Source organism: Mytilus californianus, unplaced genomic scaffold (genome assembly GCF_021869535.1).
Source record: "Mytilus californianus isolate M0D057914Y unplaced genomic scaffold, xbMytCali1.0.p SCAF_18, whole genome shotgun sequence".
Lineage (NCBI taxonomy): Eukaryota > Metazoa > Mollusca > Bivalvia > Mytilida > Mytilidae > Mytilus > Mytilus californianus.
In genome coordinates this window covers 7287899-7315890 of record NW_026262666.1, presented here as the reverse complement: position 1 = coordinate 7315890, position 27992 = coordinate 7287899, and the positions used below count along the sequence as shown (strand labels likewise).

The following is a 27992-nucleotide window of genomic DNA, read 5'->3' as shown; positions in this document are numbered from 1 at the left end:
TACTCCTTGAAGTCCTTATGACGCACATATGATATGACTTGATAAACCTCTGAGTGACAAAGTGATCTGGTAGGTAGGCTGGCGAAAAAATTGTCCACATTCTAGTATATAAACAGCACAAGCATATGTTTTATCTTCCTGGTGAATTTTCTGAAAATGACATTGCAATGCATGTGTCCTTGCATGCATAAGTTGAATAGTGGTACATATAAATGAATTGAATTGCAAAGTATGACCTTGAACAATTGAAAGTTTGAACTTTTTAAGACTTAGTTGATTTAATTTTAAGTAATTTAACATGGATTTTTAGTTAGTGCTGGTGGTGGAGAGTAGTGTGTCAATGGTAAGTTAACAGATATATACATATTTTTGATTTGACCAATGAGATACTTCTCTCCACTGTCACAATTTTTTGGTTTTACCGGTTTTGACACAACCCTTCCTGGATAAATCAAAAACATGCATTGCACATAAGCTATTTGTTGATCATCAGTTAAGACAAATATATGACTTTTAATAAACCCCATAGATCACTTTCTTATTTCATTGGAGAAATACAGATAAATCATATAAAATAAATAGCATAATTCAGTCTTAAATTTTCTCTTCAATTATTTTGATATCCTAATCTGCTATTTTGGAAGTTTTACCTGGGTATCAAGTTTGGAATTTTCAAATATAATTGAATAATGTCAAGAGTAGAAACTGATTGCCACTTTGGCTTCTGTTTGATTGGATTATTGATCATAGGTGTTTCGGGTCATGATATAAATAAGTTGACAGATAAGAACAATTACAATTTGAAATGACTAATACAGATTTGCTAACATTTTGATACTTCAGGAAATTACAGTAATAATCAGTTTAATCTTAACTGCATTCAACATATTTAGAATTAATAACATATTTAAACCTTACCATACACAAAATGTAGCCTTGCAGTGTGACATTTTTGTCTAGCATAGGAAATGATTCATAGTCACATATTTCAAATATTCATGGCTATAGTTACAATATGACGACGAAAGAGATTTAAAAACTATTTCCAAACGATTAACAATCGAAGCGATAAATTTTAAGTCCCATTGTTTTTATTTTTGGATACCCTCGGGACCTTTCAATGAACCTCATTCAAGTATATGTTCCGCGTGCGCTGTTCAGATTGGATAACTAGAATTCTGATTGGTTGAAAAAGTCACATGCAACATCCTTTAGAAGTGAAACCTTATACGGGTAGTTGTTAGATCTCGTATGCAGTATAACGAAATCCGAGTTCTATATTTTAATTAGATTGCGTTTTGCTATTCTTCCAATCAGAAAATCATTTGCCAAAATGGGGCGTCTGATTGGGTTTGTTGGATGTATAAGTACGCAGCCATGCATGTCCGGTCGGAATGAGAAATTTAAATTCGATGCCTCGTTTGAACGGAGTGTCAAGTTTTCTGTACGTTAAAAACCCTTGCAACAAATCTTTAGATCAATAATTGGCCTGTTGCATGGATTAATTTCTGTCCCTTTTTAATCTACCCTCATTTTCCAATTGGCGGACCAAAAATATTTTGCAATTATAAAATGTATTCACACGCATGATATTTCTCCAAACTTAATTTCATATCGGAATTTGTTTAGGTCTTCTCGAAGAAAAACATGCATTTTGCGCCTGTCCCAAGTCAGGAGCCTCTGGCCTTTGTTAGTCTTGTATGTTTTTTAATTTGAGTTCATTTATATGTTTTGGAGTTTAGTGTGACGTCCATTTTCACTGAACGAGCACACAATTTTATTTAGGGGCCAGCTGAGAACCACCTCCGGGGTGTGGGATTTTCTCGCTGCATTGAAGACCCATTGGTGGCCTTCGGCTGTTGTCTGCTCTTTGGTCGGGTTGTTGTCTCCTTGACATATTCCCCATTTCCATTCTCAATTTTGCTTTTTACTATTTACACCCTTCTAGTAATTTGTTTTAGTGATTGAATGACCGATATAACATACAACTTGTTAAAAAGAAACCCAACCTTGCAAATAACCTTTTCTAAGATTTTAAAGCGCCAAACACCATTCAATACACACTACAGGCTATTTATTAGAACACAAATGTTACATTAAATGGTTCTGGCATGATAAAAAAAACAATAATAAAAAAAAAAAAGACAATGTATAATTTAATGGTAGTGACAGCTGTTTTCGTGTAAGAATGTGAAAAAAATTAGTAAAAGACTACGTATACAAATATTAGACTAGTATTTTCTTAAAAAACATTAACGTCCATGTACAAAAATCTAATCGTTACTTAACCATTAGACCAATTTCTTAATGAGAGACATACATTAATATATTTTGCACTGATTTTTATAATGACTAGCAAACTGCTGCTCAATTGTTAAAAACATGCCACAGTGATATTACTGAATGCAATTAAATACAATTTTAAAGGCTCCGTACGGCTTTCAACAATGAGCAAAACCTATACGGCAAACATACATGTATAATAATTATGTACTTTCGAATAGACATCCCCATATTGCAATTTCAGCTATATGGCGTATCATAATAATTGATTTTAATTGAAATGATACTGCTTTCATCTCACTAGACATTTTCTGCAGAAGTTTTGTGTTTGAAGTTTTACTTTCAGATTCAAAATTTTGTGTTTCGAAAATCTGTAAATATGAGAATTGAATCCAGAATGTGATGGTCACTTGCTTTCATTTCGTATATTTTTTTAAAAAGCAGCATTAAATTCTACATATTAGAGTCCCACTTTATTTTAAAAATTATGTAAAAGTTCAAAACAATCACTTCCTACATTTAAAGAATTGTCAGTACTTTGAAAATTCTGTTTTAAAATGTAGGATATGACTCTGCAATTTCTAAACACCTTGACATAGTCATTATAAAATGTTAATGCTAAAGAATGGGTATTGAAATCAAAGTCGAACTCAACATTCTTCCTGTCAAATAAATTGAAAGGATTAACATCAAATAGGAAACTAAATGCATATTTAAGACGAGAACATTGTAATGCGATATGAATATTAACCCTGCTTTGTATAAAACCAATACACTGAGTCTGATTTTCAACGTGATAGCTAACAAGTTAACAGTCTGCAGGAAACATGTTAGCATGTAAAATCATAGTCGGTGTGTCGGTCTAGGTTCGAACAAAAGACCCCTTGCACTGGAAGCCAACACGCTACCACGAGACCATCGAAGCTGTCTTTTCGTGCTTGAACCATGAAAGTCATAACTTCTTCGTCTACACAATGTCATAACATTAGTTATAACAAGCTCCAAGATTTTTGGTCATTACATTATCAGTACACATTTTATTTTTTTATATTGGACAAAACTGTCAATATATGAAAAATCATAATCAATATATTGAAGCTTTTAAAAAACATACAAAATGTTAAGTAAAACAAGTTTTTAACAGGTAGCAATTTTTCGATTATTCTTCCCCTTTTTTACGAACCCAATATTCAAGGATCCTTTATTTTTTTAACTATCTGAATGAAAGTTTATCTTATGGGTAATTGTGTTTTTCTCCGTTGTTTCGTTGCTGTCTTGTGGACGAATATCTGAAATCTTCGTGTAATCATCAATCATAGTAAGGGCTATATTTCGGGTAATTCAAACACTCGTTTCTTCGCATAGAAACAACTCTTCCTTAATCTATAAACTCATTGTTACTCATTTAATGGATTGGTCAAAAACGCAGGTAAAAAAAATGCGTCATATGTAAATAAACAATTACATAAAAATGTACATGTGAGAGAACATAAGTATGCTAATTTATGCATATCCATATAAGGTAGTCTTCCCGACCTGTTCAACTAGGTGCTCAACATAGGATCTGTTGTACATCCCGTACCGGCATCCTCTTTTTGACAACACTTCTTTCTGACATAGATTGCAAATATAATCATGATTATAATGACAAGAATTCCAACGACTATTCCATAGTAGTGCGCATTGTTTTTCATTGTGGAGATGCTTTCTGCACGGAATATGTATTCGTTCAACGTGTTATTGTTTAAAACACATAGTAGAAAACCTACCGTATAAATATTACTTCGGTTTGACAAACCTATTTCAAACTCGTGTGCTACCAATGTCCCATTGTTAAAAGTCAATAGTCGGAAGCTCTTCATCTTTCTTGTTTGAAAGCATTTACTTTGTATCTTGCAAGTATCCAATGTAGGCATAATATGTTCATCATCAGGAAATTTGCAAGGCAGTTTGAACAAAGGGCGACCCTTAAATTCAATATCTAGCCTTTTTATGATGTATTTGAATAATTCATCGTTTGAAATTTTCTCTGAAAAGTACTGGCAGAAGTATAAGGTCAAATCCCCATACAACTCCGTATTTGTTGACGGAATATTTTCTATACTTTCAAAATGTAATGAATCGTTGACAATATAGAGTGTTTCTATTGGCGGTGATGCTTGTGGATCAGTACAAAATTGATGCATTTGGCAGTTATCATCAGGAATACAATGATACAATGAAGCAGTACCGCATAAATTCCTCTGACGTTCAATTCTATCTTGGCCTCTTGGACAACTTTTAAACTGTTCCCATTTTGCGGTTACTTCTATTATCAAATACAACACTAAACATAATATCGGTTGTGTAGGTTGTTCGGGCATGTATACTGGCATATTGCATATAGTGTATGAAAAACGCTGATCGATTTTCTGTCCGTGTCACTGTCGATACTTTGTGGAAGGTAGACACATCTATTGAAAGTAATATCAATACCATATTTATCATTTTATTTAAGGAATGAATGTAATATTTTTTCTATCTATGAAGAAATAACATCAGCAAAAATGTGGTGCACACTGAATAACCCGCGTAGTTCATTCATGACATTTTGCGGAATTTTATTTTATTGTAAATTTATAATATATTTTTCAAGCTTTAGTGTATTATTCATTAGAATAGAAATAACAGTTATGTATTTGTCTTTTCAATCTCAATTTGCTTGAACCCCTTGATCCCATGCATCTGTATCGCACATAAATAAATCACAATGAAGGTAATGAAAATAGTTTCGGCAACATGGTCTATCGAAGTGTAAACCGAGGGAAAAAATGCTAACGGACCAATCAAATTTAAGTATTTCTTGATATGCAAATCATATATGTATTAAATAAAATGTTGAATAGAATGTATACATTGCTTATAACCGCTTATACTTTTGACTGTATGAATGTATCTTACTCTATGGCGTTCCATCGTGTATATTGTTATTACATTTTACAACCATGAAGTTGTGATTGTGTTTCTTAGAAGAAGAAAAATAACAAGATTATACCAATTTAACATCAGCCTTGGATGCTTATCCGTAAATTATGAAAAGTTTGCAAGGTTGCATGTCTTTGTTTAGCATGTTATCATACTTTATGGTTCAGCAGATAATCCTAAGGTCATTTGTTTTGTTATCAGCTTGATAAAAAATTGCGGTAAAATCGTATTCTTTTTTGTCATCGTTTAAAAACATCCTGAGAAAAAAAAATGAAAAGGTATATCAACGCCATCTAGTAGAAAGTTTTTAAAGGCTATACAGAATATCCCACATCCCATTTGTTCTTTATAATTTAACACCCAATTTTCTATCCTTTTCTTTTGCCCATATCCTTATTCATTATTCTCTATTCTATAAACCTCATTCAGACCCTCGCATATAATAAGAGCATTACCTTGTGGTGTTGTGTCTCCGTGTAAAAGTCTGCCAAAAGCCTTCAGTAACCAAATTGTCTTCTCTCGATGGGTTCGGTCCTGGAGTGGTTCTTACTACTGATGAAGATAAATATACTATGATAAATGATAGAACTTAACTTTTGAGGTTTCCAAATAAAAATGAATGATGATGATAAGGATGGTGGTGGTGGTGGTGGTGGTGGTTTAATATATACGCTTCGTCATTTGACTGTAAATCGTAAAGTAATGCAGCCAAAGGCAAAAAAAAATATATATATGTAATTGTTTTTATGGAAAACATGTATTGCTTAAAATATCAAGTAGACGAAAAGTATGAACATACATGTAGTGTCACTGTGGTATATTTTAAATTTGAAATGAATATAATTGGGGATACCATAGATAAAACATAAATAAATATAATAATTGTTTATGTTTAATACTTAAATTAACGTTTTTATAGTTTTTAAGTTAACAATAATAAAACAAATGTTCCTGTTTTAATTGAAACAGCCATTGTGGTCTCATAGTAGCCTGCGAGAGGTCGTGGGTTCGGTCCTCGGCCGGGTCAAACTAAAGACAAAAGTAGTTAATTGGTTCAGGTAATACAATACATGGGGTGAGATATAGCTTTCGGCAATTTTCTATGTCTAAAGGCCAAAAGCCCAACAGAAAAAAAAACCTGTTTTTTTTTTTTGGTGACAATCATACCACATCTTCTTGTTTTATACAGTTGCTACTACATGTACCATCAGAACTCATAAAATGCATCACTAAATTTATTTAGTCAAAGTAATAAATGCCGATTATATTCCAGTGACCTGTAGTTGTTTATATATCCTTTGACAGAAGTCTTTTGTTTCTAGATGTCTAAATTTCTCTTTTTTTTTATATTGAAGACATGTTTATGTTAACAAAAATACATACCCCAACATATATTTTTACCAAAAATATACCTACACATGTATAGCTATTACTCTATCTTTATAGAAGATAAATAGTTTTGGCAAATATATATCTGATGTAATTTACGACAGTGGTTTTATCTGCAACTGTGAGAAGTATCGAGTCGACGTGAATAAGTTTCAGATACTTAGCATTAACCTTGTAATATATTTGTCCTTAATTTCTTGATTTCATCGTACAAAATGTATATCATAAAACTGAAATTAGTTATCTCCCCACCCCGAGTTTTTGTTTACCTTGATTAGCTATACGGCAACTTATTTTAGCTAACAGAACAAATGATACAACAGCCTATTTCATTTAAAATGTTTAAAAAAATAAAAATGCAAAATTATCTTTCTTGTATTCATACTATCATGTTCCTTTGCAACAACTCGGCGGTGCATGATCGTATCCATTCGCCCTGATGTTTCAAGAGAACTGAAAAGGTCGGTTTTATATAAAGTACACGTGCAGTTTGTTACTCCCTGTATAACATTTAACTGTTTAAGAAATTATAGTTTCTATACCGTGTAAGAAATCGCCGACCACCTCCAAATTCTATTATTACTGAATTTATCGGAATTTTAGTGGCAATATAAAATATCATTTTCAGAAGAAAGTCAAAACTATTGAACTTTTGGACGATATCTGATAAATGAACTGATTTTTGATAAAACAGAGGACACTCACCAGAAATAAATGTTAAGATTGATATTCACTTCGCAAAATGCACGTGCCATCTAAAGAAGTTGAAGGCTTCGATCGATGTGTGACGATGCCTACATTTTGTTCACGTGGTGATGGAAGTCACATTCAACTATTTACCGCATCCCGTTACTTGCGTCTTCCAGCACCGCAAAACCGGCAGGCGATCATCAAAATAATGTACAATTATTGGCCCACTTCGATTCGTCCAACTCTGGTTGACTCGAGTTAAAAGATCAGTGATAATGCGCATGTGCGTACCTTTAATTTCCAAATCGAAGTCAAAACTCTTCCATCGAGTTAACTATCAAAATGTTTCGTAGGGGACTAGGACAGCTGACACTTGAAAATCACCCATGGAAAGTGGTTTTGTTACCGTTGCTGTGCTACATGCATGTACCCGTTTGCCAGTGCTATCCTTTTTTAAAATTATGGTGCTTTGTAGGACCCCTCCTAAAATCTTAATCACAAGATCAAACTGAAAGAACTAAGAGAGAATCAATGGAAAATATTATAGTTTGATTGTGTGTGTGTTTTTTTTTTTTTTTTTTTTTTTTTTCTTTATTTTTTGTGGTACTTTTGTTTTACACTGTATATAGTATGTTTAATATAATTTCCTTAAAAGTCCATGTTGAGGTTGTCGAAATGGGCGCATTGGTTATATTGTATAAAAAAAGAAAAGGGAAAATGCAGATAAAAGAAAAATAACGCCTTTGAAGCGGTTTTCCAATACTTCACGTTTTGTGATAAAAATAAAGTAAATTTTTCCCTTTTCTATTTTTAGTTAATTCAAAAATAACACATGTGCAATGGTAACTACTCCTTGAAGTCCTTATGACGCACATATGATATGACTTGATAAACCTCTGAGTGACAAAGTGATCTGGTAGGTAGGCTGGCGAAAAAATTGTCCACATTCTAGTATATAAACAGCACAAGCATATGTTTTATCTTCCTGGTGAATTTTCTGAAAATGACATTGCAATGCATGTGTCCTTGCATGCATAAGTTGAATAGTGGTACATATAAATGAATTGAATTGCAAAGTATGACCTTGAACAATTGAAAGTTTGAACTTTTTAAGACTTAGTTGATTTAATTTTAAGTAATTTAACATGGATTTTTAGTTAGTGCTGGTGGTGGAGAGTAGTGTGTCAATGGTAAGTTAACTGATATATACATATTTTTGATTTGACCAATGAGATACTTCTCTCCACTGTCACAATTTTTTGGTTTTACCGGTTTTGACACAACCCTTCCTGGATAAATCAAAAACATGCATTGCACATAAGCTATTTGTTGATCATCAGTTAAGACAAATATATGACTTTTAATAAACCCCATAGATCACTTTCTTATTTCATTGGAGAAATACAGATAAATCATATAAAATAAATAGCATAATTCAGTCTTAAATTTTCTCTTCAATTATTTTGATATCCTAATCTGCTATTTTGGAAGTTTTACCTGGGTATCAAGTTTGGAATTTTCAAATATAATTGAATAATGTCAAGAGTAGAAACTGATTGCCACTTTGGCTTCTGTTTGATTGGATTATTGATCAAAGGTGTTTCGGGTCATGATATAAATAAGTTGACAAATAAGAACAATTACAATTTGAAATGACTAATACAGATTTGCTAACATTTTGATACTTCAGGAAATTACAGTAATAATCAGTTTAATCTTAACTGCATTCAACATATTTAGAATTAATAACATATTTAAACCTTACCATACACAAAATGTAACCTTGCAGTGTGACATTTTTGTCTAGCATAGGAAATGATTCATAGTCATCATACATTCCTTTGTTGCAATCATCTACCTTAAGTCGGTTGTTTAGATTTTATCAACATCAATAATATTGTCAAACCTTCATTGAATTTTTACGAAACTAGGATAAAGGCTTCTTCATGATCAAAAGAAAGCATAACATGAGCATTTTTTTTTTTAATTTTTTTTAATACATGTATTTATTTATCTATTCTTTTTTTATTTTACTGATAAATGGACATTTTTTTTTACCTTTCATTTACACACAATCTAGGGTTTTTAAATTTGGACAGTTAACATAACACTTTTACACTTATAGCAGCTATCTTGGGCCAGGTACTGTGTTTGTGCAGAACCATTTTTTATATATATAAATCTGCAGGCATTAAATATATACATTGTATTAAGGTGTTGTAGAGATCATATTCGGATAATTTCTGTGCCAAAATTTGTTCTTATTGATTGATTAATTAGAGTATTAACCAACTTCATTTAGTTTTAGAAACTTACGAATTACAAATGCTAGGAGTGGGGCTCAACCCATTTAAAATTAAATGCTTCGCTGAGCGCATCCTGATACGACCGCAGTAGCTACGCACTTTGTAGCTATATTCCGTTCAGGAAACTAGTCTACTCTTTTCATTTACGGAACCAGCATCGTGATATATTGTGTTGCTGATGCAAACAATAAAAATAGCTGAGTTTTCGGGGTTTCAGAACACAATTGTTACGTCTACTATGCCTCCTTACTCTGACATCTTTTCTGAAGATTTCAAAATAACTGATGAAATAAAATATGACGTTCTAAAGAGATCATGGGCAGCGATTCATTCTTATGATGTTCCTGTGAGGTATGTATAGTCTTCCATACTTCGTCGTTACAGATTTTTTAAACAGTCCAGACAAATTTAAGTTTAACGGGGATTGTTAAGGGTAATTTGCGTGCAAAGTCTTCGCCGTTTATTTTTAATTCGACGACAACGGCAGAACGGTCTTTCAGTACCATGAGAAGACTTGAGAAATACAATGAAAACCAAGCGTTTATCTGGCTTGGTCTATAGAAGATATACCGTGAAAAACAAATCATTCAGCACACACGGTTTTTGACATATTCAATAAAAGAAAGGAAAGGAAATGGTCCTTGTTTTTAAGAACAAACTTTGAGAATTAAAAGTTTTAAGAAAGACTGCACTTACAGAAATGTATGGCACGCCTGCATCACTTTTATAGATATTATTTCAAATATGTGATTCGATTTATTTATGTAAAAAAAATACCCTTTAAGTTGCACGGTGTTGGCTTGGAATTTGGATTTTCTGATTGGGTTGAGACTGATTAGCTTACAATTAAAACATGTGGTGGCACTATATATTTCTATTGTATTTGATATCCAATCAACATCAATTGATGACTTGACTGTGAGTGTTGCTCTCAACCTATTGCAACTTATTCAAAATTCTGACAAATTGCAATTTGTTTTATAAAACCAAACTGTTCAACTGGTCAGAAATTTGAATTTCACACATATTTAACTGAATATAAAATGTTTTAATTCAAATGATGTCTGATTCTTATGAATATGGAAGATTTTTCGAAAGAAAAATTGTATGAAAGCTTAGTTTGGACATTTTTATAGCAATTCAAAATTACTACCCATCACCTTTAGCATGACAATAACAATAAAATTTCTATAATCGTGAGAATGCAAGATATTGCACCATTTACCCCAGAGCTTCTGCATGGGGGCCGCTCCCCCTTGCCGTATGACTCCCTTCCCCGGCATTGAGTACACATCATTTTAGCCTAGCTACGCCCCTGACAGTTCATCATAAAAGGGCTAGAATTTCAATTTAACTGTAGTATTTTTCAATGTATATCTTAACCATGTTTAAAAATAGAAAATGTTAATACTGCTATTTTAGTAAGGTGGAATTTTGTAGGATATTTTTAACATGCAGGATTGTCAGACCACAGTTTGAGTGACATTAAATTAGCTTTATTGCAAAAATCTATTTTGAACCAACTTTTAGAAATCTCACGTTCAAAATATTCAATAAGACAAATATAGCATGTACAAACCTGATAAAGAAGAAGAATAAAATCATTATGTTAACATTCTGTTTAATAAATACACACTCATTTAACATGCTGAACACTAGTAGTATATACAAAGTCATGTATAATTATGACAAGATCCACCAGTTATAATTGTTTATCATTATTTAATGATCTCGATTTTATTCATGGCAGCAACACTTCTTTGTTTTTTGTATAGTATTTGTAGAACGTTTTAAGAGTTAAACAGCTAGGTAAAATTGACTACAAACTATTTTGTTCAAAGGCTTTTGCATAATAATTTAATTTTGGGTACACGTCTTTTGGTTGGCTAAAATGTATTGTCTTTCAACTCATAGACATAATTTTGTTACGGGACCGTGATGTTCTCAACGTTTTTTCATGATTTAATCCTTAAAATTGGAATTTTAAATTAAATTTATAAGGAATGACTGTAATATGTTTTCTGTCTATTCGAAATAACCTACACCTGAACACTTTTAAGTAACGTGCATCGTGGGTGGTTTATTCAGTGTGCACCACATTTTTGATGTTATTTCTTCATAGAAAGAAAAAAATATTACAATCATTTCTTAAATCAATGAAAGGTTTTTTAACACTAAAGAAAATACGGGTTTGTCTGCAATTTCATGGTTCACTGAACATGGTGAATCTTGAAAAAGGAATGTGCTAATTTGGCATGATGTCCTCTGGGGGGTCCACTTCAATATTTAATTTATAGGCAGTGCCACTGGTGTTTTGTTCCCCAACCTTTTCATACAATTTAGATTTAGATTTTTAAAATGTAAACCTTTTAATATATTGCATGAGTAAAATGTTTCTTTTCCCCACATTGTTTGGGTTTCGTGGTGTGTAATATAAGAGTAGAATACCAAAGTGTCAAAAGAGAAAATTGGTTGATAAAAACACAGCTGGGAACACCAAGAAAGATGATCAAAATTTTCCAATGAAAAATATAACAATATGATTATATTCCATTCATTTGAATGACCAACAACTGCACACAGAAAATCTATTGTACTTGAGACACTCAGTCATGTGCTTATAGGGATTAATTCCTTCAATTTATATAAATTATTGAGAATTTTTTTTTTGACAATTCCACTTTGAATACACATTAAACTAACCTATTTCGAGTCTTAAATTTTAAAATTTTCACACTTACATGTAGATAATTGAAAAATTTCAAAATTTTTACAGCTTTATGTAGATAGTTGAAGTATAAAATTAATTTTTTGAGTACAGTTGGCATAATGTAGCAACTTTCTGAAGGAGATAAACTTGTATGATATAGCTTGGCATGTACTGATGTTGTGTCATGGACTCATGGATGGATACCCCATATCCTTTCTTTTCTATTACATAATTATATTGTATTACAAAAAAATATTTTAAACCTTTTCTTCAGTACTCTTTAACTTGTCGTTACACGTAATTTTGAGTATTATTCCACTTAAACATATTCATTAACATAACAAATACATAAGTTGTTATCACAAATATTAATGACAGTCATATATTAAGCCTATCCAAACTTGACAACATGGCTGTCCAACTAGCATTTTGATTTTTTTCATTTCTTTTTGTCCACTGTGGATATAATTATAGCTTCAACTTGTATTTTAAACTGCTTAATTTTTACCAAATCTGACCACAGATCTAGTAAACTAATAAGAAATAAGACAGTGTGAGTATTACAATAATAAGAACTAGATTTCTGAATATATCAGTATGAAGCTTTTTCTGAAATCGCAATAATTAAGAGATAACTGTATTTGAAGCTTTGCTGACGTCCATCGGTAGTTTTACTGTCGCAAATTGAGTTTACCTGGCGACGCAAAATAAATACACAATTCAATTTTAGTCATTATTTCAGTTTAAAATTTTCATTAAACAAAAATTTCGCGAAATGATGTTCTCTTCTTTAGCCCTAAACTATATGACGTCATAGGTATGCTTCCGGCGTCAAACGTAAATACCGGGCGTCTGAAATAGCAATAATAAATCTTGCATCTTTTATTAGATTGCAATAATGCCTCCAACAATTTCTGAAGTTAGAGCATAGTATGTGAAAGTACAATAAAAAAAAAAAAAAAAGAAATGCAGCATTTCAATGCCAAGGGGGACCGTTTAGAAGTGCTCATCCTTTTAATAAATCTGAAAAAAATCCAAGAATTGGCATATATCCATACATAAATCATGAGAATAGATTATCTTATAGTAGTACAATAGGATACCTGTTAAAAGGATAATCTCTCAGTATTTTTAAACTCATTAAACTGATATATGATTCAGAGTGTGAATGTTGTGTAAACTCTCAAGTGATTGTCTAGCTCCAATGTATTGAATATTTATTTTTCATTATCACTTGACTATTTTTATCTTCTTGTAATTGCTTATTCCTTCTCTAGAGCTTATCAATTGAATGAAATTTTACGCTATACTATCCATGTACAGTTGTCATTATCAGCCAATCAAAATTTAGATTGACTAGCTCCTCCTACTTTTAAGTATACAAAAGTTATGATGTAAGTTCTAAATTTGGTCTTATTGAAATTTTCATTTAAATATAGCTAGGGAAAATCCACTCAAACTTTTTTTAGCTCAGGATATAAAGAACTTTTACAAAATACTTAATTTATTTGCGTCTTCATAATCCTTGTTTACATAATACTTAATTTTATTTGCGTCTTTATTATTTTTTGTTATATCACCACTTGTAAATAAGGTATATAAAATAATCTGCACAATCTTTCAAAATAAATGTTAGAAAATCACCATGTGTTTCACAACATGAACAAGTATGTATAATTAATAGAAAATTTAATATTGGAGGGGGTCATTATTAATTCATGCAATTATTTAACGCTAGAACATAACTATATACATGACATATTACAGATTTGAAAGGAAAGTATTTTGGGTATACTATTGTTGTTTGGTTTCCGTCTTATTTTCAAATTGCCACAAATCTCATATTATTCAAAGTCTTTCTTTAAAAAAATGTCTATAATGCATGTGAATAAATTCCTTTAGATAATCTTGTACATTTGATTTTATGCCCCCACCGTAGAGGAGGGGGCATTAAGTTTTTCCCATGCCCGTCTGTACGTACTTACGTACATACGTACGTCCGTACGTCCCAAATTTGGTTAACGTTCTCTAACTTTAACCAAATGTTATGAAACCTATACAAAATGCTTGTTGCCACATAACACAGATCAAGTTCGAATTTTGGTGGCGTCACTTTTACTGTTCTAAAGTTATGCTCTTAACAAATAAAAAAATTGCTGAATTTTTCGTTTCCGTTCTCTAACATAGTTTGACTCAACCAAATGTTATGAATAAAGGCAACAGTAGTATACCGCTGTTCGAAATTCATAAATCGATTGAGAAAAAAACAAATCCGGGTTAGAAACTAAAACTGAGGGAAACACATCAAATATAAGAGGAGAACAAAGACACAACAGAAACACTAAAATGACATATTCAATAGAACATTGGTGGCGTCACTTTTACCATTCTAGAGTTATGCCCCTTTACAAATGCAACAATTGCTTTTTTAATTTCCGTTCTCTATCTTAAGTTTGCCTAAACTAAATGTTATGAAACTTAATAACAATTCTTATTACCACAAAACTCAGATCAAGTACAGATTTGGGTAGCGTCACTTTTACAGTTCTTGAGTTATGTCCCTTTATAACGTTATATACAAGCGGGGGCATTATTTGTGTCCCATAAACAGATTCCCCATTTTTTTTTTATTTTTCAGAATGTGAATACTTATGAATAGAATGAATGACATAGCAAAGGCATGGTTCAGTAGAAATGATCTACCAGGCACATACAGGAATGGAAGTCTGAGTTTTACTGGAAACGTTGGAGACTTTTTTAATCAAAATACACGAAGTGAAACAGATAGTAGTAGGACTACAACATTAAACAGTTCTCACAACTCGAGACGAGGACCTAAATATCCACAATACTCAATTACATGTATAAGATTGTCAACATTTCAATCATGGCCAACCAGTATACAACAACATCCAGAAACTATGGCAGAGGCTGGGTTTTACTATACAGGTATACAAAACTTTGTTTTTACTTAACAGGTCCTGCTGTGACAAATATACAATTTTTTTTTAAAATGATGCACATGTTTTTTATAACTAAATGGCTAGTTTTCATTATAAAACTTCTATACATATACTTTTTTCTAAAGAAAATTCCTTAGTTTGTCCAAATTTTGAGAAATTTACTTTTTCTGAATTGTTTGCTTCCAGCCAACAATTTGCCGACATGTTTTCCGTATGCAGTGACCTTTCTCGTAAAAATCTGGTGATCGCAATTACGCATGTGCGAAGGGGAAACCAAATTGGCAGAGAGAGTCAACAAACGTAAACAGCGCTCCGTCATCGAAATAATCTATATTGTATTGTACATGTTATACACGTGCTTACCTGAATATCCATGCTTCTTTGTTGATTGTTTACAAAGGTGACATTCGGTAAACTTCGGCTTCAAAACACGACCATTAATTAGCTGCCATATTTTCACAACAACCCTGACCGAGTGAAAGACTTTTTTGACGATTATACGAAATGGATGCGTAAAAAATGATAAAATCATGCACAGAAGACTAAGTTTATGATATATGCATTCATTGGTTCAGGAAATGGATTAACTTTTTTTTTCAACAGTCACTCGTTTCATATGACTTTAAATCAGCTGATATTTATAATTCTTGTTAAATATCATTGAACATTTTCTTTGGCATCAAAAGAAACTACACTGTATGGGTAAAAAGTTTTAAATTTTAAAGCGCTTTCACTATTAATTGCATTTATCATGTTTATTTCTCAAACCAAAATACAAACAACTTCAAACATGTCAAATCCAAATTAAGTTGTTAATCATATAAAACATGAATGTAAGTTAAACTAAATTTGTTCAATCATGTATCTTTTTTTATTTACCAATCTCTAAAAGTGATTCCAAATTGTAAACCTTTAAATACATTTTGTAAATAGATAAAAATGCGGAATTAATTAGACCTACCTGTTATAGCTTTGACATCTTGATAAGAATGGTATTTAAATGTGTTGTCTTTTAAAATTTGGTATTTCCAAAAATAGATTAAAAATAGCACTTAATGTATTTGGAAAAATTGATTCCCACTTTCTCAATTTTGATCTTGTTTATATAATGTGACACATGTGTTAACTTATCCTGTACATTCTTTACGGAGAACTTTTGGAAATCAGTTGTTTGTGTATTACTATCACATTTAACCATTTATGCTTACCAAAGATTATAAATCCTGTCTATACATGAAATAACCAAGATAGCTGACTTTGCTATAAATAGATAAATATACCATTGTTAATGTGTATAAAAATTGTTTTACTCTAAGATGTGGCTTATATACATGTAGGCTTGATAGGTGTGACAAACTTCTAAATGTTTACCTTCAGATTTGTAAATTTGTAGCAGGATTTTGAATTTTTATGAAGAAAAATAGGTTGACTGAGAAGTATTCGTCACAATAGAAATAGAAACAATTGAAGTACTGATTTCAGGCAACAATGATCATGTGAGATGTTTTCACTGTGGTATTGGACTACAGAATTGGGACTCTGAGGACAATCCTTTTGTAGAACATGCTAGGTGGTCCCAAGAATGCCAGTTTCTCAAGGACAAGAAAGGCTTGGATTTCATTGCAACAGTACAAGATGCTGTCAGAAGAGTACAACTGGTGATTAACTTTAAATATTGTCATCTGAGCTTTCTTTGTATTTCCTTTTATTTCCTTTTATGCATGTTTCGACTATTAATATTTTACTACGTTCACAAATATAAAGAGCTCGAGTTATCGATTAAAACAGGAAATTGTGAACTGTTATGTGTACTTTTACGTTTTTGTTAAGTCTGTTATGCAGATATTCAAGTGAATATGAATCAAAAGAGACGAGAAGTATATGCCAATAAGACAGCTAACAACAGAACAATGACATCTGCAAAATATATTTCAAGAAACAAATGCTATTCAAACAATCAGAAAAACGTCCCCATGGATACTCACAGCAAATTTGTTTTGTGCTTTCATAAAAATAAGATGTCAATGTCGCAATTATAAACTGTAAGTAGTGAATGCTCATCGACCAGAAAGAAATTTGCAATTCAAGGCATTTTTTTTTAAAGAAAACAACAACAAAAATGTAAAAATGTTCAGTGAAAAAGTTATATATCTTACTTTGTATCATTACATTGTATAAAAAATTATCCAGTGTCCTTTGGCATGTTTGAGTATATGATATCTGTCTATCATTCAGAAAAAATATTAAATGTTATTGTTTTTATTTATCAGGAGGAGGCCTTGAATACAGATGGCATAGCACAAACTTTCGATAGTCACAATAGTGACTGTGAAGAAGATGGAATTGCTAGATCAGAGGACAAAGGCAGAGGTTTATATTACCAACTTATTCATTTACAAAATCGCTGATTTGAGAAGATATCAGTTAATTTGATTAAGGCAATGCTAAATATATATTAAGTATCATTCTCATTGTGTTGTAAAACACTGTTGCTTGCTTGAATAAAAATCTGTTCATTATTGTTTTTAACCGGATTTTCGAAGGAAAAATAGGTTATTGATTTGGGGATGAACTGCGGGCGGGCGTGCGGGCGGCCGGCCGGTCTGTTGGCGGCTGCCAAACAGTGTCCGTTCGTTAAAATGAAAAGGATTTCAAGAATTTTTTTCAAATTTTGATATGTTGTTTTCTGTGACTAAATGAAGGTCAAGTTCAATTTTCAAGATTTTAGCTTTTCTCGTTGTTGAGTTATTTCCCTTTCCAATAGTAAAAAGTGGTACTTATTATGTGATTGAGTTATTTCCTTTTGAACAGAAATGGTTAAAGTTTGATTACACTTACAGATAAGTTTTATAGATTTTTAAAGACATTGTATTAATGATAAATGACATTTTTGATTTTTTGAAGAATTTCGTGGTAGGTTTGTTTGTTATTCTGTATAAACTAATTTTCTGAATGCTATATATATATATATATATATATTTTTTGATTTAGTGAACGCCTTCAAATAATAAGCTTAATTTGTCAATTAATAAACATATATTTAGATTTCTGATTTTGGTTAAATTTCATCAAAAATTGAATTCCTGATATGCTGATTCTAACAATGTTATAGTGGTTAAACCATATCTAATTCTATTAATTATAATTTGAAAATGAATATATATAACATCATATCTAATTTTAGAGAACTTTTTTGTAGTGGTAAAATCATATATAACTTAAGAGAACTATGTGTTTATCATTTTGAGTTTAAGTTATTTCCCTATAAACAGAAGATTACATGTATATGGATAACATTATCTTGTGTTTCATTTTAACATAAATTAGATATATAAAGGGGTTCTTTCATATGCTGAATCTAAACCTGTATTTGAATATTAGAATTTTGGGCCCAGTATTTAAGTTGGTCTAAATCAGGGTCCAAAATTAAACTTTGTTTGATTCAACAAAAAATGAATTTATGGGGTTTTTGAAATGCTGAATCTAACCATGAATTTAGAGATTTTGGATTGTGGGCTCCTTGATCAAATTGGTCCACATTGAGGTCCAAAGGGTCCAAAATTAAACTTTTTGATTGATTTCATCAAAAATTGAAATTTCAAGGTTCTTTCATATGCTGATTCTAACATTCATTTTTTTTTTGTTACAAACCTATGCTGTGTTAAATATTCAATCACAATCCAAATTCAGAGCTGTTTTGAGCGTAAATGTAGTGTCCATATTAGCTCAACTCTTCAGGGTTCAACCTCTGCAGGAAATCTGACAGCCTCTTGTTCAATATATTTTAAATAATGCCGCTCTCTTAATTAATAATTCAAATAAAATTATTTAAAAAAACATCTTTGCTGACTAGAAGAAAATTATTTTGCCACTGAAAACATAATTTTGGGGAAAAAAAAATTATTTAAATTTTTCCTTGCTCGCTCCTTTTTTTGGAGTGTAGGTCTAAGAAGTACAATAAACTAAATGGTGTGACCTATACTTTAGGTAACATTTCAGCTGTTCACTAGTCTTACCTATTAAATGACCAGAAGACAATTAAAGGAGTTTGATATTTCTTTATAACAGTGTTGTATATCAATTTATTTATATTTTTGTCTATATATAGATTTTTTACCAAGTGGGAAACCTCCTAAAAAAGCAGAGAAGAAAAACCCTTTGCTGACAGATGCAGCTCAGAGTATACTAACAATGGGATATTTACCAAAAGTTATTAGAATAGTTATTGATAGAGTTTTGAAAGAGAAAGGTAAACTCCAAAATTGATCAGAGGAATGAGAGCTAAATTTCTGCATGCATGCTAGGGATTAAAGCTTTTTAAAGGTTAAAAGAATTATTTTTATAATTTTTAAACCAGATTGTTTCTGCAACTTCTATCTAAGAAATACATGTAACTATACAAGAAAAGAATCAAAGCAGTCCAAAACTTATTTCTGAAGTTAAGGAAACACTTAATTAGTAGTGAAAAGTTGAAACTTAAGCTGGTCCATAATTAAATTTTCAGTTTGGCTAGTTATGACCTGTGCAGCAAATCATCTCAAAAGTGAAACTTACTGTTTACTAGTTTGTAATGCCGACAAGACTTTAATTCAGTAAAGGAAATGGCAAAGCTTTAATTTTTTTTGGCTGCCAGTCTTATAGCTTCGTTGCAAATAATCAGAAACCATACTTAGATTTTAGTGGCAATTTGATTTATTTGAGCATATACTTTTTTTTCTAACCAAGTTATTACTGCTATTTTTTGTATCATGCAGAAAATGTGTTTCTATGCTCATATTTCATGAAAACACTGGATGTTTATTCTTTATGAAATTTCTTCTCATTGAAATATATTACCTTAAAGCGATGGATTGACAAACAGTCAGCACATCAGGTAAAGTAATAATTACTTAATATCCTTCTTTCTGAATGTTTGCTGATTGTATGGGAAATGTTAAGGTTGTAAATGTTCACACAGTCAGTCAAACATCTCAAGGATATTGATTTTGTGTAAAAATGTCATTAAACTTTTTGGTGATGGAGATCAAGATACTAATAAAATGGAGTCATATGATGTATAAACACTACAGTTTTACTTTCTTATAATAAAGCAGATTCCCTTCTTACTTTTTGAGATAAGAAATTTAAACCCATTTTTAAAGAGTATTCTAAAATGATTTCATAGATAAATTAAACAACTTTATTTAGATGTAACAAAAATATTCACCTTGCAAAGACCAAAAACAATGTTTCAGCAAGATTTTCAACTCTCCCTTAGTTTCTTTTTAAATAATATAGTTTTTAGTAGTTATTCATGTCCATAAACTGAGTAATGCACGTTGTATAATCAAGAACTGAAGTAGATTTAGAAAAAAAACTTTACTGCAACTTTATAAAAATTGCTTTTAGTTTTTATGTGCAGATAAAAGCATGTTTAGCTTCACTTTCTGTTTATTTATTATAAATAGCTATAGGGCAATAGTCTTATTTGTTGACCTCAACAAACATAAGACAATTTACCTGATAATATTCTTTTACTGTTGACGTTCTTAGAAAGCTTTCTTGTAAGCAAACTTTTAATAGTCATCAAGTCATATATCTTGATAATATTTTTTATTCAAACAAAAAATTCTCTGAAACTGACATTATCAAGATGCTTGATTTCTTGATTGACAACATATTTGTTACGTTTGGAGGACGTGTTTCTAGAAATTGACAATGAGGGTCAGTTGAAAACAAAACTTTACGACAAAAGAGATGATTTCAGCTTCCCAATTGTGAACTTTCCATGTCTATGTAGCAACATTCCAGCAGCGCCTGCATACGGAGTATTCATCTCCCAATTGATACGATATTCCCGGGCTTGTATTTCCTATCATGATTTCCTTGATAGAGGATTGCTGCTCACAAGGAAGCTATTAAACCAAGATTCTAAATAGTGAAGTTGAAATCATCCCTTCGTAAATTTTACGGATGCCATCACGAGTTGGTTGACCGTTATGGAATAACCGTTTCACAGATGATATCGGATATGTTCCTTATGTCGTAACTACAATACCCTTCCCTTTTCACGAATGTGACTTACCGAATTAGACTTTTTACCGGATTTGTAATAACATAAGCAACACGACGGGTGCCACATGTGGAGCAGGATCTGCTTACCCTTCCGGAGGACCTGAGATCACCCCCAGTTTTTGGTGGGGTTCGTGTTGCTAGTCTTTAGTGTTCTGTGTTGAGTCATCTTTACTATTATTTGTCTGTTTGTCTTTTTGTTTTTGGCCATGGTGTTGTCAGTTTGTTTTCGATCTATAAGTTTGACTGTTCCTTTGGTATCTTTCGTCCCTCTTTTATAGGACTAACTGTCTCTATCCTCTTCAGGTAAAATGCTTGACAATGGCAAAAACATCCATTACTCTTAGTTCTCTATTTTTATAACTTTTTAACAGGTACATTAGAGACTTGTTGGAATTTTCTTAATTTGTATGTTATTCATATATTGAATTTAGGCTGGAATGGAATGTCAGCGAGGAATTTAATGGAAGAGATTAACAAAATAGAAGAGAGTGGTGAAATAGCAAAGTCAGAATTAATTGTACCGATAAGTTCTAAGCTTAAACATTCTGTAGTAAGCATGAAGAGTAGAAAAATTCTTTCGAAAGGTTAGTGACTTCCTAAATAGGCTTTAGAATAACACATTTTCTTACATTTATGATATAACGAAAAAATAAAAACATTATTAGACAGTATTGAAATATGAATCAGTCAAAATCACTCATTGTGAAACAGATTTCTGGTGATGGTGAAAATTCACCATCTTATATCATTGTAACAACTATCTTTTTTTCATTAAAATGTTTTGAAAAATTTATAAAAAAAAAATGTAAAGTGTTGTCACTTCCATCATTTATTGATTTAACAGAACTAAGTGCAAGATTTTCAGGTTCAATTGGAGTAATTTTCACGGATTGTGGTCTGAGTAGAAAAAATATAGCAATAGTGTATCCCTTTTCTTAAAACTAGAATGACAAACCATTTAAAAGCAAACACTTAATAAAAGACAGCGTACAGAATATCTTGTAATTTTTTTTCTCTTATGGTTGTTATTTGCTATCTGTTTCCAGTGTGAAGAGATATTTGTTGTATCACATTGAACGTATTGTGATATGAATTCGTTAATTTGGTTAGCCTATCCTGCAATGTGATTCAAAATCACGATATTTTCATTGGCTCCTAACAAGTGAAAGATAGACATATCCTCAAGTTAAATTGTTTATTGTTGTTTTTTTCAATAGATAATGTAAAGAAAATAGCAGAGGAAAACAAAGAAATGAAAGAACAGACACAGTGCAAGATTTGTTGTGAAATGCCTGTATCTATTGTGATTTTACCCTGTGGTCATTTATCGTCCTGTTCCCAATGTGCCCCAGCCCTGAAATCATGTCCAGTATGTAGGTCAGAAATCAAAGGTTCGGTCAAAGTCCAGTTTAAATAACCAAGTCATGTAGTAGCATATCTGCCATTAATGTTTTTGGAATCTTGGTAATATACTTATAAATCATTACTGTGTATTTACTTATTTAAAAAATGTGTCAAATATAAGAAATAACTATGTGTATGATTAAAGAAATGATTTTTATGTTCTTTATAACATGGTATTAATATTGGATTGTTTGTTTGTTTATTTACTGTGAGTAACTGGTGTTTTTTATATATATTTTGCAGCTGTATATATGTTTATCATTCATTATTATTGATATTTGCATCTATATATGTTTATTATATGGTTATCTCAGATATTCCTATAGTTTTGATGTTGCCAAAAAATGTCTGACACCTCAGTGCAAATTGCTGAATGACAACAATAGTTTTAATGTCATAGACTTCTTTGATTTGACATGACCTTCATAAAATTTGCTGAAACACATAATTATGCACCATGCCAAAATAAGTTTTAATTTTGATACGCTTGCAGCAATGCTTTAATATGAACTGATGTAATAGATAATAATAATAATATATATTCACTACTGTGTTATTTGCCTTACAAATTGAGTTGAATCTTTGAAATGATCATTGTGATGCATCTAACAAGTAACTAGTATCGATAATTTTAACCAGAATCCAGATTGATGCAAAGATTTTGAAGGCGATTAGCCATAAAGCAAACGTTTCTATGCACTGAAGATCATTTTCAGCTTGAAATTCAAAACATCTTATGTAGTGTAGACTGATCATTTCAAATACGGGTATGTTTTGAATGCAGCCATATTTGTCACCTTTTAACTGGGAATTTACTTATCACTGCACACTGGAAAATCCTGCTCTTATGTAGAAAATGATGACAATTTCTTGTTATTAAAAAGCAGTAGATACATTTGAACTGTTTCATGAGAATTGACAGTCTGACAAGTCCAACCACCAGAAAAAAAAACATTATTATTATGATGGGCCTACAGTTGTTAAATTTGACAAATTGTAGTCAAATGTTTGTTCATTTACACAATATTGAGTATGAATTTTAATACTGTCATGATTAATTGCTTTTTACATCCCTTGATTTATTGCACTTCCTACATTGTTAATAAAAACATATAAATTTTCAGAACACTTGACAGTCACTTTCAGAAATATTAAAAACAAGAAAGAAAGTTAGGCAAGCTGAATCCTCATTTTCAAAAATCTTTTTATCATTAGACCAATTAAAATGTTAAGCTAAAAATGTGTCTGCACTCATCATCTTAGTCTGTTTTCAAATTAACAAAATAACTAACCAGGAACAGTTTTAAAGATTAGAAAAAGAAAGAAAAATGAATATGAAAAATTATATTTTATAGATCTAAAGTAAAGTTCTGTCCTCATCTTTTTCATCCAAGCTTTACTTTGGTGTACAGTAATATATTTTTAGTTGCCACCAATCATATTCGTGAAAATATCAGAAAAGAGATATGTATGGTTTTGAATACAGTAACTGAAATATTTACTATTAGCACAGTATAAACAAAATGCGTTCTCATTCATCATGTGTATATATGTGACTATTTTTTGATTGCCATGTGATGTGTATAGATATCATTGAAGTTTGTCTTGTGCTGTATGAACATGGACTTAATGGCTGTTTAATTAGGAAATAACAAGATTGTTGTCTCCCAGCATTTTCTTAAGCAATACTTAGTACCTCAGTAATAACAAACTTGCTACTCACTCTTATAAGTAGTCAATCAATGTTTAGTATTGATCCGACTACGCAAACATTTCATAGGTAGTAAATGTCGTTGAATATCCCATTTGTAGTATAGAATTCATACTATTTTCATGTACTTGTACCCTTTTCAAGTGTAGAAAAGTAATGATATCAAAAATTGAATATATTATTGTTTGCCTACATTTTTACAGTTTATTCAATATAGAGCATTCTAAAGTCTTCTTCATATTGAAGAGACACCAGTCTATTGTTGCATAACTTATTTGGAACCCTAACTGTAATTTGTACATGTAGGTAGGTTGTTGTCTTATTGAAATATACCAAACATCGTTTGCTAGTATAATGTTGTATATTGTTGTATTATATATTCTTAGCACAAAATAATTTCATATGATTGCCCATTTGTCTGCAAAGGATAATTGTATTGGAAACCAAGTTGTGCATCTGATAATTTACTGATTATGTCCTTTTCCCCAATCTTGAAATTATAACTAAATCTGGATACATGTGTCAGGGGATACTTACCCTATCAATGCGTCTTTTTTTCGCTTCAATGTGGAGTTCATATGATCCCCATCGATTTTAATTCTTGATTGGTAGATTCCAACTAGAGCTATGAGTTAAATTAAGATAACGTAATTTTGTCATTTTTTTAAAACCTTATGTCTTTATTATTGAATGTGATTTTTTTTTGCTCACACAGTGTTCTCCCAAATATTTCTGATAGCTCTGTAAAATGTAAGCATGTGATATGTGCCACTTACAATTTACTCTGCCATTATATGAATATGATTTTTTTAAAATATATTTATAGAATTAAAAGAAATGCATTTATTGATTTTATCAGTATTAGAAATTTTTGATTTATATAATATTTTTTGTGGTTATGAATAATTATTAAAAAATTATACCGGTAAGTGCAATAATATAAATCTCACCATTCCTGTAAATTTATATTCATATGATTAAAACTTTTAGTGTACATATTGTATTGAAATGTTACATATAGCTTTGTAGCTATTTTATATCATTATTCCAAAGATTCGAAAGAAACATTAATGGCAGATAAATAGTGAAGAAATATTGGGAAACCATATTATTCACAACTTGTATCAGATAAGTCAGGATGTGTAGAGAAATTTTGAAATGATGCTAATAGTATCATGGTTTTCTTATCACACCAAGTTAACTGGTACAAGCCATCACCGATGTGTTCATGTCATAACTAGTCTTGTAATGCCTATGATGGCTTCCAGGTAGGACAGCCTGATTTTTACTTGATTTTTTACAAGTTTTGTGTACATTTGTTTAACTTACCTTTACATAAGTTTTGAGTATTTTAATTTCAAACGGGTATAAAATGTAAATATGTTATTTTCAAGTTGATATTAATTTATTATTTTACGAATCAGTTTTTATTTAAAAGCTCATGTTCATTAGACAAGGAAGGTGGTGCTCTTATAATTTCCATATTTATTTGGCGTTTGTTTCCCTTATTTATAAAAAAAAATAAAAATCACAAAAATACTGAACTCCGAGGAAAATTCAATCGGAAAGTCCCTAAGGTAACTAAAAATGTGTTTCTTCAATATCCTTATAATATCATCCTTGGTGCAAAAAAATCTTGTTCCATTCCTGTTTTACATTTTTTCTATAGAAGTTTTTTTTATTCTGACTGACGTTGATTATGACTCCTTATCGTTTTATTTTTTTTAATAGGCATTGAAATAAAATCTGATAAAAGTAGGTTCTACAATATATTCAAAAGGATAATTATTTGTAGAGTTCTGAATGCATATTCATATGTACAGATAAACAGTGTTGGTGGAAGTTGTCCATTATCCCTCAATAAAATCTTTAACACTACATCATACATTTGACCAATTATATAGCAAACTGTTACCAAGACTCTATTTTCAATTTTGTCAGTTTAAAACTGTGGTCAAACCATAATATAAAAATATTATCAAACCATAATAAAAACATTAAAACAAACCATTATATAAGAATGTGGTCAAACCATAATATAAAATGTGGTCAAATCCTATATCAAATGCCAGCATACACATTGGTCAGATAGTAGCGTACAAACTGGTGAAATATAAGCATACAATCGGTCAAATAGTAGCATACAAATGTGGCCAAAATTTAGTTAGTTACAAATATGATCAGAATGTTATTGAAAGAATGTTAAAGTTGTCCAGTAAACAACATGTATTGCACAAACTTGTTTTCAAATCGTCAAAAATTATCCAGAAAAGGTTCTGACATGAATACACATAGCTACTACATGTTTTGATTATCACAGAAAAATATTTATTTCAGGAGTATATATCCGGCATAATGGTAAGCATTTATATCAGCCTAGAAAATCACTGACCTTGATAGCCTTTGCACAATATCAACCTTACATCAAGGTTACTTTTTACAAATATGGTCTTTTTATATATATAATCAGAAAAAGAAACAAGAGTTTTCAACATTTATTTTCATCATCTTATATTGTTTCTAGTGTACCCATTACATTACACACAAAATAAAAGATTTTATCTTATGCTCAAATAATTTTTTTTTATATTTTGAATCTTAAAATGTGGAATGAAAAACAAGTCTTTCTGGATGACGTGAGGCTGAGTTTTATTCATTCGTTGAGTTAATAAATGTCCTTTATAATTTGAAGATTGTATTTGTTTTTGTTTGAGAGAGAGGGATAGCATAGCGAGGTTGAAGAGAGATGGTAAAGAAAAAAATATACAAGATAAAAATCATAATGAATTATGGTGCTCCGGAAGGGTTTATTGCAGTTCCTGCTCCAATACTGGACCTTGTTTTCTTATTATAGCAAGTACACATCTGGTGATCATTCATTTTTGGTGATGTCACAAACGAACAAAAAGACAGATTTGTGGATCAAAGATATTCAGAGATATTCCGTTCATGTCTACCAAATCATGATGACGTCCATATAACTGAAGTAGAGTTTACACCAGCTTTACAATTGAGACCCTTTGGTTCAATAGATTCCTTGTAAGCAGTAACCCTCCATCTGGAAATCACAATAGTAAAACAAGCCCTTGAATATCGTGTCCACTGCGAAATAAATATACTCCACATGCGGGTTCTGATGGAAATTTGTCGCATGGAAACGGAATGTTCACAAAGGTTATATTGAAACAATCTCATATTTATATAGTTATCGACTGACCCTCATTGTCAATTTGTAGTTGGGTTTTTTGATGCATCTAGGCTATAAACTATAAATTGATAGACTATATTATTATTTTTTTTCAGGTTAGGAGCAGCTTTGAGTCATATGCGACAAAAAATGCATTTCGAACAAATATTTTACTTTTTAACTGGATTTCCGAAGGAAAAGTCGGTTATTAATTTGGTGATGTACGGCGGTCGGGCGGCTGCTAAACAGTGTCCGTGCATTAACTTGAAAACGCTGTGACGAAATTTTTTCAAATTTAAATATGTTGTTTTCTATGACAAAACGAAGGTCA

At 31.1% G+C, this 27992-nt stretch overlaps 2 protein-coding genes across 4 annotated transcripts in view; one reads left to right on the top strand and one right to left on the bottom strand.

Moving 5' to 3' along the window:
• Window positions 1-27992, bottom strand: part of LOC127726665 (uncharacterized) — a 139310-nt gene that overhangs the window by 35277 nt on the left and 76041 nt on the right. The gene's annotated exons all lie outside the window — the stretch shown is intronic.
• On the top strand, window positions 17-27165 carry LOC127726653 (putative inhibitor of apoptosis). Of its 3 annotated transcripts, none has more exons than XM_052234097.1 (7): window positions 17-343; window positions 14981-15291; window positions 16788-16963; window positions 17576-17675; window positions 19414-19554; window positions 21791-21943; window positions 22577-27165. In XM_052234097.1, the coding sequence occupies exons 2-7, from the start codon at window positions 14994-14996 to the stop codon at window positions 22774-22776; spliced, it is 1068 nt and encodes a 355-aa protein (XP_052090057.1). In that variant the 5' UTR covers window positions 17-343; window positions 14981-14993; the 3' UTR covers window positions 22777-27165. The 3 variants fall into 3 exon arrangements, with proteins under 3 accessions (XP_052090057.1, XP_052090056.1, XP_052090055.1); XM_052234096.1 differs by lacking the exon at window positions 17-343 and adding an exon at window positions 7110-8516; XM_052234095.1 differs by lacking the exon at window positions 17-343 and adding an exon at window positions 13918-14009.

Bases quoted from the DNA above. Each gene is read 5' to 3' on its own strand.
- LOC127726653 (XM_052234097.1), top strand. From the start codon at position 14,994: ATGAATAGAATGAATGACATAGCAAAGGCATGGTTCAGTAGAAATGAT. The intron at 15,292-16,787 runs GTATACAAAACT...TACTGATTTCAG, and splicing joins GGCTGGGTTTTACTATACAG to GCAACAATGATCATGTGAGA. The intron at 17,676-19,413 runs GTTTATATTACC...GTCTATATATAG, and splicing joins ATCAGAGGACAAAGGCAGAG to ATTTTTTACCAAGTGGGAAA.